Raw genomic sequence first — 17,241 nt, 5'->3', positions numbered from 1 at the left:
CCGCCCCTAGCGTTTGATTGACAGCTGAAGAAACACCACAACGACCAGCCAGCAGTGTTAGTCCACTTAATGATACAAAAAGGTCCCCTATTATTACAAGTGGTTAAAAACGAACACAATCTTTGAGGAAAAAGTCTGAGAACCCGGTGATTCCCTTCTGTCTCGATGAGCTCACAGAACTCAGCATAGTTTCCAAAGTCCAGCGGCTCAGTGAAGACGCTCTGCACTCTGTGGAGGAGGGGCATGGTGTCAGTGCAGCTGTAGAAAGGCAGAACCCCTGCATCGTGAGCCAGGTACACTCCGGTTTCACGTGAATATTTTAAGAATCCAGTTCTTGTCCTGGGCTCTGGTCCTGGGCTCTGGTCCTGGGCTCTGGTCCTGGGCTCTGGTTCTGGGATCTGGTTTTGGGTTCTGGTTCTGGGTTCTGGGCTCTGGTTCTGGGCTCTGGTCCTGGGCTCTGGTCCTGGGCTCTGGTCCTGGGCTCTGGTTCTGGGATCTGGTTTTGGGTTCTGGTTCTGGGTTCTGGGCTCTGGTTCTGGGCTCTGGTTCTGGGCTCTGGTCCTGGGCTCTGGTCCTGGGCTCTGGTTCTGGGCTCTGGTCCTGGGCTCTGGTCCTGGGCTCTGGTTCTGGGCTCTGGTCCTGGGCTCTGGTCCTGGGCTCTGGTTCTGGGTTCTGGTTCTGGGCTCAGGTCCTGGGCTCTGGTTCTGGGCTCTGGTCCTGGGCTCTGGTTCTGGGCTCTGGTTCTGGGCTCTGGTCCTGGGCTCTGGTTCTGGGCTCTGGTTCTGGGTTCTGGTTCTGGGCTTTGGTTCTGGGCTCTGGTTCTGGGTTCTGGTTCTGGGCTCTGGTTCTGGGCTCTGGTCCTGGGCTCTGGTCCTGGGCTCAGGTCCTGGGCTCTGGTTCTGGGCTCTGGTTCTGGCAGTAAAATACCCACTTCAGTCCCCTTCAGCGAGAGAATGGTCCACTTCTCTCTCATCCCGTCCTCACAGCACCTCAGAGTACGGGCGTTGGTGCTGAATGATCCTGTAGACTCACCGAGAGGTGGCAGCTAGTTGTGCAGAAACTGGGTGTGGTACACAACGAGTTTAAGAAGAGTTCCTCAAATGGCTTCGGGCTATTTCTGTTTACACAACTCAGCTGTGGTTTCATAATACAGCAGCACTCCAGCACGCAGCGGCTGAGTGAACGTGGTCTGCACTCTGTGGAGGAGAGTCATGGTGTCAGAGACGCTGTAGAAGGACAGGACGCCTGCTCTGTGATCCAGGTACACGCCTACTCTGGAGGAGCGAGGACCCGAGACGGGGGTGTCGATACTGTTGTAACTGAATGTGTAACTGTTCTGGTCACACTCTAACGCCCACGATTTGTCATTGAATCCAAATCCACTTCCCCACCCTGCCCTGCTGATATTCTTGTATGCGACGGCTACAGAAACTCTTCCGCCTCTCCACTCCACCTCCCAGTAACAACGACCAGTCAGACTCTCCCTGCTCAGGACCTGAGACCATACGGCGAATCTGTCTGGGTGACTGGAGTAATACTGCCGTTGTTCCGTGAGCGTTGCTTTTCGGTTCCCCTCAGATAGCAACAGTTGTATGTGTGCTGTGTTCGGATCCAGATTGATTTCACGTGAATATTTTAAGAATCCAGCTCTGGTCCTGGGCTCTGGTTGAGGCAGCGAAACATCCACTTCAGTCCCCTGAAAGGCAGGAGACTCGTAGTGAGGCTGGAGGTGTTTCTCACAGTAAGAGATCAGACACTGCAGACAGGACTTACAGGCTCTCAGTTTCCTCCCAGTGCAGACGTCTTCAGCTCCAGCGTAGCAGTGATCGGCAGAAGCAGCTGGGCGTCCAGTCTTCTTCAGCTCCTCCACTAAAGCTGCTAACATGGTGTTCTTCAGCAGGACGGGCCTCGGTGTGAAGCTCTTTCTACACACGGGGCAGCTGTGTAGCTTTCCATCCCAGGAGCTTTGAATACAGTCCATGCAGTAGCTGTGTCCGCAGGGAATGGTCACCGGGTGCTTCAGTACATCCAGACAGATCGTACAGCGGATTATGTCTTGGTTGATCTGATTTCCTCGCTGCGCCATTTCACCTCTCAGTGTTAATGACTGTTAGTAATTTTCTCTGAACAGAAGCGATGTGTTCTCCGTCTGCTCTGGTTCACCTGCAGCAGCGAGTGAGGAATCAGCTGGACTTTAAGAGAGGCAAGGTGTGTTTTCTGTCCTTTACAACATGCCGTTAGCAAAGCCGTACTTCGACCTTTGACCGCCAGCTCACACGAGTCGGGCTGTAAACGGTTTTCAGCAGAGCTTTGGGACTTTTACAGAGAAACAAAACAATGGTGCTTCATCTGTTTCAATTCTACTTCCTATTGTGTATTCGCACAGCAACATCTGTAGACCTGTCCAAGAACTTCGAAAGTAGTCACCTCAGCAGATCCAGTCATTTTTGTCATATGGATGGTATATGTTTTAATTCGATTTAGTGCATGCCTTGTTGGGTTTCTTTTGGGGTGTAACTTGTTGGCTGCAAGGGTCTCAGGACAGATAGTATGCTGTATAGTTTGTAAAGCCCCGTAAGACAAATGTGTATGAAACTTTAGGAGAGTCCTGGAAGGGAGCAGCACTGAACTTTGATCCTTATTAGATTCTAGTTGTATGAGTACGATAAGCTGTGTAAAACATGTCTTTACAATGGAGCGCATGTCTCGTTAAAGGTAGAACCTTACCCTTCACAGTTATAACAATGACTGAGTTGTTCTGTAACATGCCAAGTCAGTATGCTAAGAAGCAAGCTCAGCCAGAAGTAAGGTGCTACCAGTGTAATGAGTTTGGCCATACGCAATACACATGCCCAGTGGCTAGGCAGAGCAAGCCCTCCCTCATTTGCACTGTTCCCAGACCCACCAGGCAACCAGTGGGTAGGCAGGGGAAAGGCATGTATAGTTCCGGTACTCATCAAAGGTCAGCGTGAGGAAGCACTTGTGGATAGTGGCAGTTTCCAGACAGTTCTGAGGTCAAGTCTTGTTGTCAAGGATCAATGGGCCCATGATAAAGCTACCGTCAGTTGCATCCACAGAGATGGAAAGCCTTACCCCACCGCCGAGGTCAATCGACTGTCGGACTATCTTCCTTCCTGTGGCACTACCACACAAGCTTCCCTATTCAGTCATTTGAGGCCTTGATTTTCCAACGTTGCAAGAACAACCACCTCCAAGTGCCCTATCCGGTCCAACACCAGTTATTCCCTCTGATTCTGAGTGTGTAGAAGTGGCCCGGGGAGTCAGAACCCTGTGATGCTGAGTCAGAGGTAAGCTCAGACACCCAGATTAAGATGTGTAATGTCGCTACAAGGGCGCAGACGACAAAGGAGACCCTTAGTGAGCTACTATTTTATAGCTTTGAGCTAAAGGCAAGTACACACAAGCAGCGCCTGTCCAAAGCCCAGAAGTGCAGGGACACGTTTTTGACTGCTCCTCGGGAAAGCATTGAGCTTCCTGTACCTAGTCACCTGCTAGACATTCAGATTGCCCCTGATGTAGGTGAGCTGCAGAGGAAAGACCCTTCCCTTACACAGTGGTTTGAGAAAGTGTCAGAGGTTGATGGTGTAAAAACAGCAGATGCAGAATTTATGGAGGATGCTACTCACCTCATTAAACAGGGTATCTTGTACCGCCGTCAGGGTGAGATTGAAGGGTTAGCTTTACCCCAGTCACTCCGAAGCAGACTAATGGAACTAGGCCACTAATGGCGTGTTTCCACTGCAGGCCTCGCTCGGTTTGGTTTGGCCTTATTAGGCCCGGCTCACTTTAATGCTGCGCTTCCATTACAGTTTAGGAACCGGGGCAGTTACTATAGTAACGCAGTGTAGGCGGAGCCGTGACGTCATCTTCAATGAGAGCCCCAAAAAACAACACAGCCGTTAGCTCTTAGCACTCAGAGCTCACAGCTCCTCATATCTGTTCAGAAACTAGACAAAAGTTAAACAAGTACAAACCACAGACTGTCTGTGTCATGGCGAATACAGTCGCTGCTTTATTTATGTCTGCAGGCCGTTGCTGTGAGTATGGACGGTCGGAGCATATATAACGTTAGCTTAGCTGATCTCCATTCAGAAAACACGCATTTTAAAAGGGTTTTCGCCTGCCGTCTGTCTGCAGACTTGTCAAAGCATTAATTCATGGTTTTTACTAACCGGTATCAGTGTGTTGTTACTTCGGCATCATTTTGAAACGTGTATTACAATTAAATCACGGTAAAATATCTTCATCTTGTTGTAGCTGTAGCCCCCTTGCCAGCGATCCTCTCTCTAGTTTAGCATGCTCAGCCCGACTCAGCCTGGTTGTTCCTGGCCCTAGAACCACCATTTAGTCGGGCCAGAAAAAAGGTGAAAAAGTAGCCCCGGGCCAAAACTAGGCCAAGTGGAAACGCAACCAAACACGGGCCCCGCACGGCTCGGCACGCTTAAAGCGAGCTACCCCTGCAGTGGAAACGCGCCATTAGTTCCTTGGGCAGGGCATTTAATAAAACACTGCGTAGAGTGGGTAGTCGTTTTGCCTGGCCAGGCCTGTACACCCAGCTTTCCCAGTTTTGTAATGCCTGTGAGACCTGCCAGATCACGTCCAGACAAAGGGTAGCTAAAGCCCCGTTACAGCCATTGCCCCTCATTGAAACACCTGTTGGAAGGATAGGTATGGATGTAGTTGGGCCTTCAGAGAGAAGTGCATCTGATAAACGCTACATTCTTGTAATTTATGACTATGCTACTCGGTACGCTCAAGTGTTTCCCTTGAGATATGTTAAGGCCAGGTATGTGGCAAATTGCCAAGTACAGTTGTTCTCTAGGGTAGGCGTAGCCAGAGAGATACTCACTGACTGCGCCACAATCTTCCTCTCCAAGTTACTGAAACAGGTGTATCAGCTGCTATGAGTAAAGACCACCCCTTATCAACTTGTCGAGCGATACAACCAGACCTCGAAGAGCATGCTCCGCAAGTTTGTTTCAGAGACAGACTCCGACTGGGACCAGTGGTTGCCATCCCTCCTCTTCGACTACCGGGAGGTGCCACAATCTTCAACCGGGTTCTCAGCTTTTGAACTTATGTATGGACGCCAGGTGAGGGGCCCCCTGGGTTTGCTAAAGGCCACTGGGAGAATCCGAAGCCCGCTGGTGAGAACATTGTGTCCTACGTGGTCAAGATGAGGGAGCGTTTGGAGAAGATGAGATGAGGGGTGCCGGCCCCTGAAGAAGGAGATAAAGCTGATATTAGAGCTGGGGATCATCGAAGTGTCAACCAGTGAGTGGTGCAGCCCAGTTATGCTTGTACCAAAGAAAGATGGCTCCTTACGACTCTGTATTGGCTTCAGGTATCTCAACAGCATTTCAAAGTGGGACCCATACCCAATGCCAATAATCGACGAGCTTCTGGAGAGAGTGAGAAGAGCAAAGTTCATCACCACATTGGACCTCACCAAGTGGCATTGGCACCTGAGGCCAAGATGCTGATGGCCTTTACCACACCTTTTGGACTGTTCCAGTTCCGGGTAATGCCATTTGGACTACATGACTACATACTGCGGGAGTTTGCAACATTTTCAGAAGCTTACCTGGACGATGTGGTGATCTTAAGCCAAACCTCGGCAGAACACAGGGACCACCTACAACAGGTCCTCCATTGTATCCAAGCTGAAGTTGGCCTTCGACCCCCTGAGGTACTACCTTCTTGGACGGAAGTTCATCCTGGAGACAGACCATCGTGCGCTCCAGTGGCTTCACAAGATGAAGGACACAAACATGCGTATTGCGGGGTGGTACCTTGCCTTGCAGCCATACAACTTTACGGTTAAGTCCATGCCAGGGAAGTCAAACCGTGTAGCTGACTGGTTGTCCCGAAGCCAAGACTGATAAGACACTGTGCTTCCTAGGGAGAGGGGTGAGGAAAAGTAACGGAGGTGATCTCTGGGGCCGTAGATCTCAGTCACTCTCCTTTACATATTATATAGCTTCGGTATTGGCGAAGCATATTCATTTTGCACCACGGTAGAATATGATTTCACAGGAAGCATTTCATTTATTTAAAAGATGACAAGAGCTTGTGTGGCATTTATGGAATTGTGTACATATGATTAATAAATTCCCACAGTGGGTTGTATTTTGCCGTTCTGTCCCTGCCTCACTACTTTGGTCGAGTCGCTCACTTGTCAGCTTCACAGGGGGTTATCAAGCTTTCCTGGAAGAGGAGCAGCACTGGACTTTGTTCTTAATTCAACTTGTTATTGTTTGATAACGATAAACACGCGCTTACATCAAAGTTAATTTCTGGTTATAAACTGCTCAGGTACATTCTTCTCATGAATCAAAGGGGTTTGGGTTGTTCTGTACTTAAATGTAATCTAACTCTTGGTTTTCAGTCATTACAATACATTAAAGACACATACATAGACCACTGCTGCAAAGGTAATGAAGTCTGATAGCGAGGCATAACAAAACAATGTTAACGTGAACTGTTCAACAAAACAGGCTAACAACTAAATGTAGTTTGGAGTAAAACATATTCTCGTGTTAATTACGAGACACTACAGGTGAATTGGTTAAAACAAAACCTGTGTACATTTGTTTTATGTATCCTTTTATGTAACCAGTACACAGAAAAGTGGCTGCAAGGCTTTTTTGAGAATGAACAAGGAAATTAAACACGCTTTTTTATATTTATCATAAAAAGCAATCTAGAATTAGTTGTTGGACTTATTGGAGGCGTTTATGTTGAATTTCCAACACGAAAGAAAGTCTTTTATTTTGCATTTTCGTCGGAAGCAGAGATCTACAGTGAATAAAACAGAAATATTTATGAACATGTAAAACCGACTGCTCTCTAGTGGCTGAGACGATAATCAGCACCAACAAATAAACAGCAATTTTTATTTTACTTTTATTTAAAATGCATTAGTTCTGCTGAAGCTAAAAACATTACTTTATATTGTTTGTATTTATTATAAAACGCACAACTATAGAAATCCTTTTATTTTGAAAAGTCTTCCAGGCTTTTATTTTGGTAATAAATATGGTAATTATCTTCATAAGAATACATTTACAAGGTAACTTTTACCAATTTCATATAATAAAATTAATAAGCAGTTACATTTGTACCGCCATATATTTATTAATGTTATCATTTGTATTTAATTGTATTTATTTATTCATTTATTTATGTATGTAATCATGTATTTATTAATTCATTCATTTATTTTTTGTATTCATTTATGTATACGTCTGAAAAAAAAGTTCATCCAAGCTTTTATTTTGAAATCACAACCGGAAACGCTTGTTGAAATGCTGTTCTAGCAGCAGGTGCGGCCCATGGATGTATAACAAGAACGGTGCAGCCGCTCATCAACAACAACAACAACAACACCAACAACAACAACAACAACAACAACAACAGAACCGGAATCAGAACCTAACGGGACTCCGTAGTTTCCGTAGACCCAGAGATGCACCGACTCCTGCTCGTGTTTGTGGCCGCCTCCGCAGCGTCTGTCCTCGGCCTCCCTGTGGAGGATGTGTCCCCCGCCTCTGATCCCTGCCTCGCCCCGCTGCAATGGGAGGGCCGCTGGGTGAGTTTCGACCACAGTACCGGGAGAAACAGCCGGTCCTCGGTGTCCTACGACGGCCTGACGCAGAGGGTCCGCGTCCTGCAGCAGAACAAGAAGCACACACCCTGCCAGAGGTGACAGACACATGCATGATAGCACAGTCTGTACTTACTTATTTATTTAGATGCTTACACGACTAACACTAACCTCATATATTTCACCTTTAATTAAAAGAAACTGTGCACATTTTGTGTAATTAATGTATATAATACACTATTTATATTTGTCCCTTTATGTAGATTATTCTATTAGAGGGTATTCTGAGTGTATGTATATTTTGTTTGTATTTTATTCTATTTTTAAGAAATGTTGGAATTATTCTACATTGACTTTCAAAACTACTATTTGGGAAAAGTTGTCTATCTATCTATCTATCTATCTATCTATCTATCTATCTATCTATCTATCTATCTATCTATCTATCTATCTATCTATCTATCTAAAGGAATATTATTTATATATTTGTTATATATAGGAACCTGTTACACACTGTTAATATGTTATGTTAACACAGATTAATTTGATTCAAATCTAACAACAACCAAATCAATAACCTAATAAGTATATTGGATGAAATAATAATAATAATGATAATCACAAATAATAAAAATACTACTACTATATAATAGTAATAATTATTATTATAAAAAAATACATATGAATACATTCATAATAATAAAGTAACACATATTTAAAAGTAAAATAAAAAAGACTACTACTATATTATAATAACAGCAATGGTAATACAAATAATTAAATAATATTAGCAACAAAAAACAAAAAATTATTATAACATTTACAAATAATTAAAAAGAAAAACTACATTCCTACTACTACTAAATAATAAAAAAATAATTCTTAGTAATAATAATAATAATACAAAATAGAATCGTAATAATTTAATTTAATTCAGCTTTAATGTTATTGATGCATTGAACGCACCCCTCTTCCTCTGCTTTTGAGTATATAATAATACTATAAAAAATAAAACATTAATTATAAAAAAATTACAAATAACAATTACATTCCTACTACTACTAAATAATCTTTAAAATAATTGTTAATAATAATACAAAATAGTACTAGTGTTATTAATGTTATTAATGTTTTCCCTCTGCTCCAGGTTCTTTGAGTACATCTTCCTGTACCAGAGCGGGGTGATGTTCCAGATCGACCAGAAGACGAAGGACTGCTCAAAGATCGCTCTGACGGACGCCTTCGATCCCTTCGACATCCCCAAAAACTCCACCTTCGAGGACCAGTACCTCATCGGGGGTCCCGGGGACAGCGTGGAGGTCCAGGAGTGGTCCGACAGGAAGCCTGCGCGCCAACGTGAGTCTGGTTTAAGATACATTCTCTCTTATTCAAAATAAATTTAAATAAGCTTTTATGGAGGTTTTTCCGGATTTAAAATGTTCAGATCTGTTAGTGATCACTAGAGGCCAGCAGTTTACACCCTGAAGGGCTGCTACAAAAATAAATATATTAATTATTATGTGTTGTTATGGTTTTGTGGGTGCTATTATGTTTTGTTCTGCTGCCCCTAATGTTTTTTGTATTGTCTCACCTGAAATAAAATTTAAAAAAAAAATTGGAAGAAAAAATGACATGAAATAGCCTGAACATTTTTACTTAAACACAGTACTTAAGAAAAATCGTCCATGTCCAAGATCAATATTTCCTGCAGCTGATTTGAAATTGAAGGAAGCTTTTAGCGAGGTTTTTCCCAATTCAAACTGCATCTGTTGGTGATAACGGCTGGTCAGAGGTGGGAAGTAGTGAAGTACAAATACTTCGTTACTGGTATCAGTACTTTACTCCACTACTTATTTTTCTGACGACTTTTTACTTTGACTTCTCACATGTTGAACTCAAATACCTGTACTTTCTACTTCTTACATGTTGAACCCAAATACCTGTACTTTCTACTTCTTACATGTTGAACCCAAATACCTGTACTTTCTACTTCTTACATGTTGAACACAAATACCTGTACTTTCTACTTCTTACATGTTGAACACAAATACCTGTACTTTCTACTTCTTACATGTTGAACTCAAATACCTGTACTTTCTACTTCTCACATGTTGAACTCAAATACCTGTACTTTCTACTTCTTACATGTTGAACTCAAATACCTGTACTTTCTACTTCTCTCATTTCCCAAACAGCTGGTTCCTTTAGTCTGAATGTGTGTGTTTGGTGCGTGGTCATTATTCTTTAGAGTGATTGCGTGCCTATTGATTTGAACACGATCCGTGTATCCATCATTCCCTGGGGCCTCATTTATAACGCCGTGCGTAGGATTCACGTGGGAAGGTTGCTTACGTAGTACAAAGCAAAAAAAATAGGTACAGAAATGTTCCGACATTTTACGATTCACAAAACATTGCGTACCGACGAGGGAAATGCGTACAGCACTTCCTACGCCGGTTTCCTTTTTATAAATCCCAATCAACTCGAAAAGCGGCGCAGCTTTTGCGGGCTTCCCGTCACACCCATATTTGTCCATAAATAGTCATTGATACGCCCATAATGAATATTCATCAAACCGATTTCAGGCAAAGACGGAAAAAAGAGGCAAGAAAAGAAACTTCAATAACTGTGAAGTTGAAATCCTTGTGGGAGAAGTAGAGACAAGGCAAAACATTTTGTTTGGTGGCCATAGTACTGGCGTAACGAATGCCAAAAAGGCAACAGAGTGGCAGCATGTGGCAGATGCTGTCAACTCTGCATCACCTCCATTCTTCCTTCTGCCAACGGTGTCGCAGTTTCTCGTCCCTCCCGTTTTTGTGCTTAGTGCGTACGCATGCGTTAGAGTTTGCGTGGAGGACCGCACGTTTTCCCGTCAAGTTAGTATTTTCTAAATCGCAAACATTGCGTAGAGACTGGCGTACGCCATTTTTTGAGCGTATATCCCTTTATAAATGAGGCCCCAGATCTTCAATGGGAACGTCGTCATGTTGCCGTTGGTCACCATGGAAACATTCATCAGCTAACAATGACATTATTGTTCTATTGATATAAAGGGAGGTCAGGTACTCTTTAAAACAGCTGCTAGCTATGGGTACTTTTTACTGAAGTACACTTCAAAGCCTTTACTTTGACTTGAGTAAAGAAGTTTAGTCAGTACTTCTACTTTCACCAGAGTATTTTTAAACACGAGTATCTGTACTTCTACTTGAGTAAAGGATGTGTGTACTTCTACTTGAGTAAAGGATGTGTGTACTTTTGCCATCTCTGCAGATGAGACCTGGGTGGGGGTCTACACCCTGAAGGACTGCTACCCGGTGCAGGAGACCTACGCCAGGAACAGCAGCGTCACCACCTCCACCCGCTTCTTCAACCTGCAGCTGGGCATCAGTGACCCCGACGTCTTCACCCCGCCCTCCACCTGTCAATCAGCCCGGCCCCAGAGGATGTCCGACTCCTCCTGCTGAGCAAACCCTCTCCTCGTGGTTTAGGAACCTTAGGGGTGACTTCGGTGTTTTTCAACCCTTTAATCAGGTTTCAGTGAAAAGGTAATTCGGGTGTTTCTCGGGGGTTCAAATGGGCGTCCACCAATCGACGGATCAGAGCTTTGATCCCCAGTCGCTGTAATCAACATGTCCAAGTGTCCTTAAGCAAGATACTTAACCCTTAATAGGTCCTGCTTGTCTACTGTATAAAAGTGCACGTAAGTCGCTCTGCATAAAAGCTAAAATGACTTAAAATATAACCCTTTATCAATGTCCATCCACTAAAGCAGAGGTGGGAGAAGTACTCAGATCTGGTACCTGAGTAAAAGTAGAAGTACTCAGATCTTGTACTTGAGAGTAAAAGTAGAAGTACTCAGATCTTGTACTTGAGTAAAAGTATAAGTACTCAGGTCTTGTACTTGATTAAAAGTAGAAGAACTCAGATCTTGTACTTGAGTAAAAGTAGAAGTACTTAGATCTTGTACTTGAGTAAAAGTAGAAGTACTCAGATCTTGTACTTGAGTAACAGTAGAAGAACTCAGATCTTGTACTTGAGTAAAAATAGAAGTACTCAGATCTTGTACTTGAGTAAAAGTAGAAGTACTCAGATCTTATACTTGAGTACAAGTAGAAGTACTCAGATCTTGTACTTGAGTAAAAGTAGAAGTACCAGAGTGTAGGAATACTCTGTTACAGTGAAATTAAAAAGTAGAAAAGTATTCTCATCAAAATATAGTAGCAACAGTAAAAGTAGTCGTTGTTTGATTGATCCATTTCAGAATAATATATCTGATATGTTTTATAATGATTGATCATGAAAGTGTTCTCAAAGCTGGTGAAGGTGCAGCTAGTCTGAATGGCTTGCCTTTTGAGAAACGGGTCACATGACACGCTAACAAACAGAGAAGGTTTGTAATAATGCAGTCGGCACTTTTTGGACACCAAGGGATAACATTTGTAGCATTTAACTGCAGGATTGAAAAACACTGAGGTTCCCCTTTAAGGCCCTGTCACACTGTCCCGAAATGTACACCCGATGGACACACGAATATGGAATTGTGAATTTCGCACGAAGATGGCCCCGAACCCCACACGAAGGCAACATTTACATTACATTTAAGAAATACAACTGCAATGAAAGTACCAAAAACAATTATGTTACAGTACTATGATACTGCACTGATATCTTCAGACTTTATCCTTTACTTTATCCATCTTTATATGTAGAATATATTACGTTTTCTCCGTAATGTTGTTTCCATAGCAACAACAACTTCCTGTCAACTCTCCTTCAAAATAATATATTATATTCTTTTTAGTTTCACAGAACACAAATTGGGTTATTTACATAATATGCTTACATGATTTTGTTGTGCAATAAAACAACCCGATGGACACACGATAAAGGAAATGTTCAAATTCAGCTTTTGCCACCGCTCACGAAGTTGCTGCCGGAGCCTGAGAAACTCCACCGGCGGTCATACGATGGATTAAGATGCCCTATCGAAAGGCGCGATGTTGTTATGATCAGAGCCGAATTAGAACATTTCCTTTATCGTGTGTCCATCGGGTGTCAATTTCGGGACAGTGTGACGGGGGCTTAAACAGTTTTCTGATTCTGAAATCACTCCCGATGCAAACGGCACTTAGTAGTTTACCCACAGTGAGCACAAAGCGTTTTCCTTTAACAGTTTGTATCTGTGAAACCTACAGTAGCACATTGCGTTGCTTTTTGGCTCAATATGCTCTACTGTTTAAATCCCAATGATGCCGGGAGGATGACGTGCACTGTGTAGTAAAGAGGGAGCGATTGTGAAGCTTTTGGTGTTTTTGTAATAGTGTTTTATAGAATTGTTTGTTCATGTGTTGCTTGTTTGCTGTAGCCGTTCTAAATGCCACAAAACAACAACAAACTAGCTCATTGGGATTCTTAAACGATTAGCTTAATGCTAAAGAGGGGACTCGGTCAGCCCTCTTAATGCATCAGATTGATTATATGAATCGACATCTGACAGATATAGCTTTGCGACAACACACTAAGGACTGTTGCTTATGTATTTGCACACGGCAGCAGTTTAATGCATCAACATCAAACATATGAAGTGCCTCACAAACATGGACTGCATGCCATTATGGTTTTCAGTTTCTTTGACATATTTAACATTTGTATTTTTTGACGTTTAATATATTTGTTCCCTAATTACAAACGACTGAATGTGCCGCAGTGGGAGGAAACTCATTGCCACAGCGTCTTGTTGCTGATCCGGATATTTTCTATGTTTTATTAATAAAGCAGTTTAAAGCACTCTCCATACAGATTCTTGTTTATGTCATGAATGAAATGTTTGAAAAAAATGGACCTTATTTAAATCGAGGGATAAATAATAATTCTGCGATCTCTATTAGTGGAAAACATCATGCCTCAGAGCTCTGATGTCCAAACCAACAATGCATTCCCTTTCCATAGACAGCTCTTTGCAGCCTTTGTGGGTTTTAATTATAACAGCTTTAGTCATTGATGCCTTACTTGAAATAACCAGAAAAGACTCAAAACAATTAAAGAAAACTGGCATCAAGCATCATTACACCACAAACCTAACTCTGCAAAGGCATATTTTAGAGATAGCTAGTTTTCCATGTTATTAAGGAGGCTCTCTTTTAAAGTAACTTGTTTGCCGTGTTTACTTATGCTGCAGACGTAACCCGATCCAAACCAGACTATGTTAATAGGTTAGGAGTGTAATCGGCTAAAAGGGGCTTTTCCCGGACTCAAAAAGCAAACCCAAACCTTAGCTGACGGAGTCAATTATGCAAACTTAACGTTGCAGTAATGCCACGAAACAAAGCTTTACAATTACAGTAGCACATGTCTCGCAGTTCTTGAAACAGCAGCCTATATCGGTCTGAACATCTGAACAAACGTTTATTTGCAAGGTTTTTATTTATCTTACTGGTCTAAGAAATATATTGCTGTTCAATGCAACCATGTCCAACAACCTTTAACCAATCATATCTTCACCTGAACGAGGTCTATTTAAGGGTGAATGGACGGCCCTGACACCAATGAATACAATGCTGAGATAACCAGCCATTTATAAATACTCACCCTCAGTTTGGGAACCATGATTTAGGGATTGTTACATTGATATAAATCTACCGGTGTGTAATCAGTTGTATTTGAAAAGTTAGCTGCATCACGTATACTCTTATATTCCTTTCACATCGTTTTCACCATCTTGTATAAACCCTGGAATAAAGACAAGATCATTCAATCTTGTAAAAACCTTTATTGATTCTTCATTTTTTTTCCGTAAAGTCCAGATTATAAATAATTATATCTGATCTCAGGTTAGAAAAACCAACACGACCAACTCAGCTACAAACATGGAGACAAAGTGAGTTAAAGAAGTTAATCTCAACATTTAACCCAATGCCCCTTGAATCTCTTCTGTCTAGTTAAGTCTACAGAACTCAGCATAGTCTCCAAAGTTGTCATAAAAGCAAACTCCAGCGTAGAGAGGCTCGGTGAAGGTGGTCTGGACTCTGTGGAGGAGGGTCATGGTTTCACTGGAGACGCTGTAGAAAGACAGAACCCCTGCACTGTGATCCAGGTACACTCCTATCCTGTTGGAACGAGCGCCTGAGAGGGGAGTTTCCACGTTATCGAACCAAAAGGAAAAATAGTGGTTCTCACATCTCAAACTCCAAGATCTGTCTGTGAATCCTAATCCAATTTCATCCTCGTTCATGTTGACACTCTTGTATGCGAGGGCCAAATCCAGTTGATACCCTCTCCACTCGATCTCCAGGTAACATCGGCCAATCAGAGCCTCTCTACTCAGGACCTTAGGCCAGATATCTAATCCGTCAGGGTGACTGAAATATATCTGTTTTCGTTTTGTGACGGTGACTTTCGTGTTCTCCAAAGACAAGGACAGCCCTTTGGTTGCCGTGTTTGGATCCAGTGTGATTTCACGTGAATATTTAGAGAATTCAGCTCTGGTTTTGGGCTCGGTTCGTGACAACAAAGCATCAACTTCCTCCACCTCCTGTTGAAGCAGCTTTACATCTTCCTCTCGGTCCTGGATCCTCTGCTGTCGATTCACATTGAGCTCTTTTTGCTTCATTTCAACACGAAGGAGTCCAGTCTTCTTCAGCTGCTCCACCAGGAATGCCAACATGGTGTTTTTAACCAGGTCAGGTCTCGGTGTGAAGGCCTTCCTGCACTGAGGACAGCTCTCCCTTTGATTCGGTTTCTCTCCATCCCAGTAGTTTGTAATACAGCCCATGCAGTAGCTGTGTCCACAGGGAATAGTGACCGGATCCTTCATCACATCCAGACATATCGAACAGGAAATGGATTCAACGTCCAGCTGAGCTCCTTTCTGAGACATTTCTCCTCGCAGCTGTGACGGTGAGAGAGTTTCTGAGATCAGAGAAGTCTGTGCTCTGCCTCCAAAACAAACTAGTCCTTCTGTTTCTGTTTGCTAATTTACACCAATGGCTATCTCGGTCCCACCCAACTTCACACTTGCATACCAGTGAGGGGGAGGGGAGCTGGCTGGGTTTAACAATAGAAGTGTTTGGCTGTGTTTGTAAAATATGTTCTTATTATTGTGTTTTTGAAAGTTTGTTGAGTTGGCTCACATGGATAAAGTTCATAAACGTACACCTGTGTGAGGAAGAGGTTTCTGGATCTTCGTTGACCGCCAATGTCATCGTGTTTGGGTCATAATCGTGATATAATAATTTCTTACTAAATAAGATTAGTTCAATGTATTTGGGATATCAGTTTACTACCAGTCACACTGCCTCAGCTTCTCAGTAAATGTTTGTTTTCCAAGTCGATCCAACTGGTTCAGCAACGTCATTGAAAGAAGTTGAGAAACGACAGTTGAGTGATCTGGATAGAAACCAACACATTTACATCTGTTTTATTCATAACGTCAAGAGTTTAGATAGCTAGCATAGTATCACAGCAACGGAAAATAAGGTTGGAAAAGATAGAAAAGTTTGGGAAGTGAGGACAAGTTTGAAGAGACATATAACTGGTTTAGCGAGGCAGTGAGAGACGCCGAACGACTCCAGCACAGTTCTCAGTAAACGACTCCTCTTCTGTCTCAGATTGATCACCAATAGCAAACCTAAAGTTCCAATCCAATAACGACTTGAGGCGGTCCAACGACGTCTGTTTTGAAAGACAATGGGACAGTTCTGGTACCCATTGGGACTTTTCTTTATTATGGAGAGAGTCGTTAACAGGCTGTTCAAAGAAGCTACCGTACACAACCTGCCTGAACTGATGACTCGGTGGCATTTGTAAAGTTATTTGTATTTAAGTTTCACTGATATTTGTAAGGAAGTTGTATTAAAGTATCCGTATTCTTTAAGAACATATTGGGAATCTCAATCATTGCAAACTTTGTTAACACACTCTAAAAAATGATGTATAAGAAAAAAACCAACCAAGTGATACATAATTAGTTAAGACATAAGATATCACTCCTACCTTAAGAATCACAGCTTTTAGACACGGTTTAAGAGTAAAAGCTGTACAGAAAATACAATTATACATCTCATTGTGAAGCGTGTTATTTTATTTTTCTGTTTCACGTATATAAATCACTGCTTGTGTGTAGAAGATGAAGTTAAATATTATTAATATAGTAATAGTATTTATTTATTTTCTTCTCAGAATGAACCAGCATGCGTAGTTTATGTTAGTATTTCTAATAATCTCCTCAAAATCAAAATATGAAATAAGAGATTTCCTCAAAATATAAAGATAAGATAACAAAATAGACATTACACGAAATTACAACCTACACAAATAAGTTACAACTGATGATTATTTTTTCCCCGTTAAATGTTTAGCCCAAACAGCTGCATGTATTTAGGTGGGTGTGTAATTTGAGTTATAATACCAAATATATTATTTAATAAGTGAATTACACACTGTAAATAATCATCAAGTATGACACCTTTTAGAATGTCTTAATGTTCTCTACACATTGAGACTTTCGCTTCTTAAATTACAGGAGTTTATGTTCATCTTTGAACGGGTGAAAACAATTTCAGAAAATGCAGTCTCATTCTGAAAAGAATTCAGGCGGCAGACCAACCTGTTTTCTG

At 42.3% G+C, this 17,241-nt stretch overlaps 2 protein-coding genes across 2 annotated transcripts; one reads left to right on the top strand and one right to left on the bottom strand.

Moving 5' to 3' along the window:
* Positions 1 to 7,323: 7,323 nt before the first annotated feature.
* Positions 7,324 to 13,419, top strand: epdr1 (ependymin related 1). Its single transcript, XM_034103891.2, has 3 exons — positions 7,324 to 7,725; positions 8,775 to 8,983; positions 10,898 to 13,419. Exons 1-3 carry the CDS (start codon positions 7,490 to 7,492, stop codon positions 11,089 to 11,091), a joined length of 639 nt encoding a protein of 212 aa, XP_033959782.1. The 5' UTR covers positions 7,324 to 7,489; the 3' UTR covers positions 11,092 to 13,419.
* Positions 13,420 to 14,561: 1,142 nt separating this feature from the next.
* On the bottom strand, positions 14,562 to 15,503 carry LOC139435664 (tripartite motif-containing protein 16-like protein). The gene has a single exon (XM_071206413.1). It carries the CDS (start codon positions 15,501 to 15,503, stop codon positions 14,562 to 14,564), a length of 942 nt encoding a protein of 313 aa, XP_071062514.1.
* Positions 15,504 to 17,241: the final 1,738 nt, after the last annotated feature.

Source organism: Pseudochaenichthys georgianus, chromosome 17 (genome assembly GCF_902827115.2).
Source record: "Pseudochaenichthys georgianus chromosome 17, fPseGeo1.2, whole genome shotgun sequence".
Lineage (NCBI taxonomy): Eukaryota > Metazoa > Chordata > Actinopteri > Perciformes > Channichthyidae > Pseudochaenichthys > Pseudochaenichthys georgianus.
The sequence above is the reverse complement of the archived record's forward strand: the minus strand, read 5'-3'. Positions and strand labels throughout refer to the sequence as shown.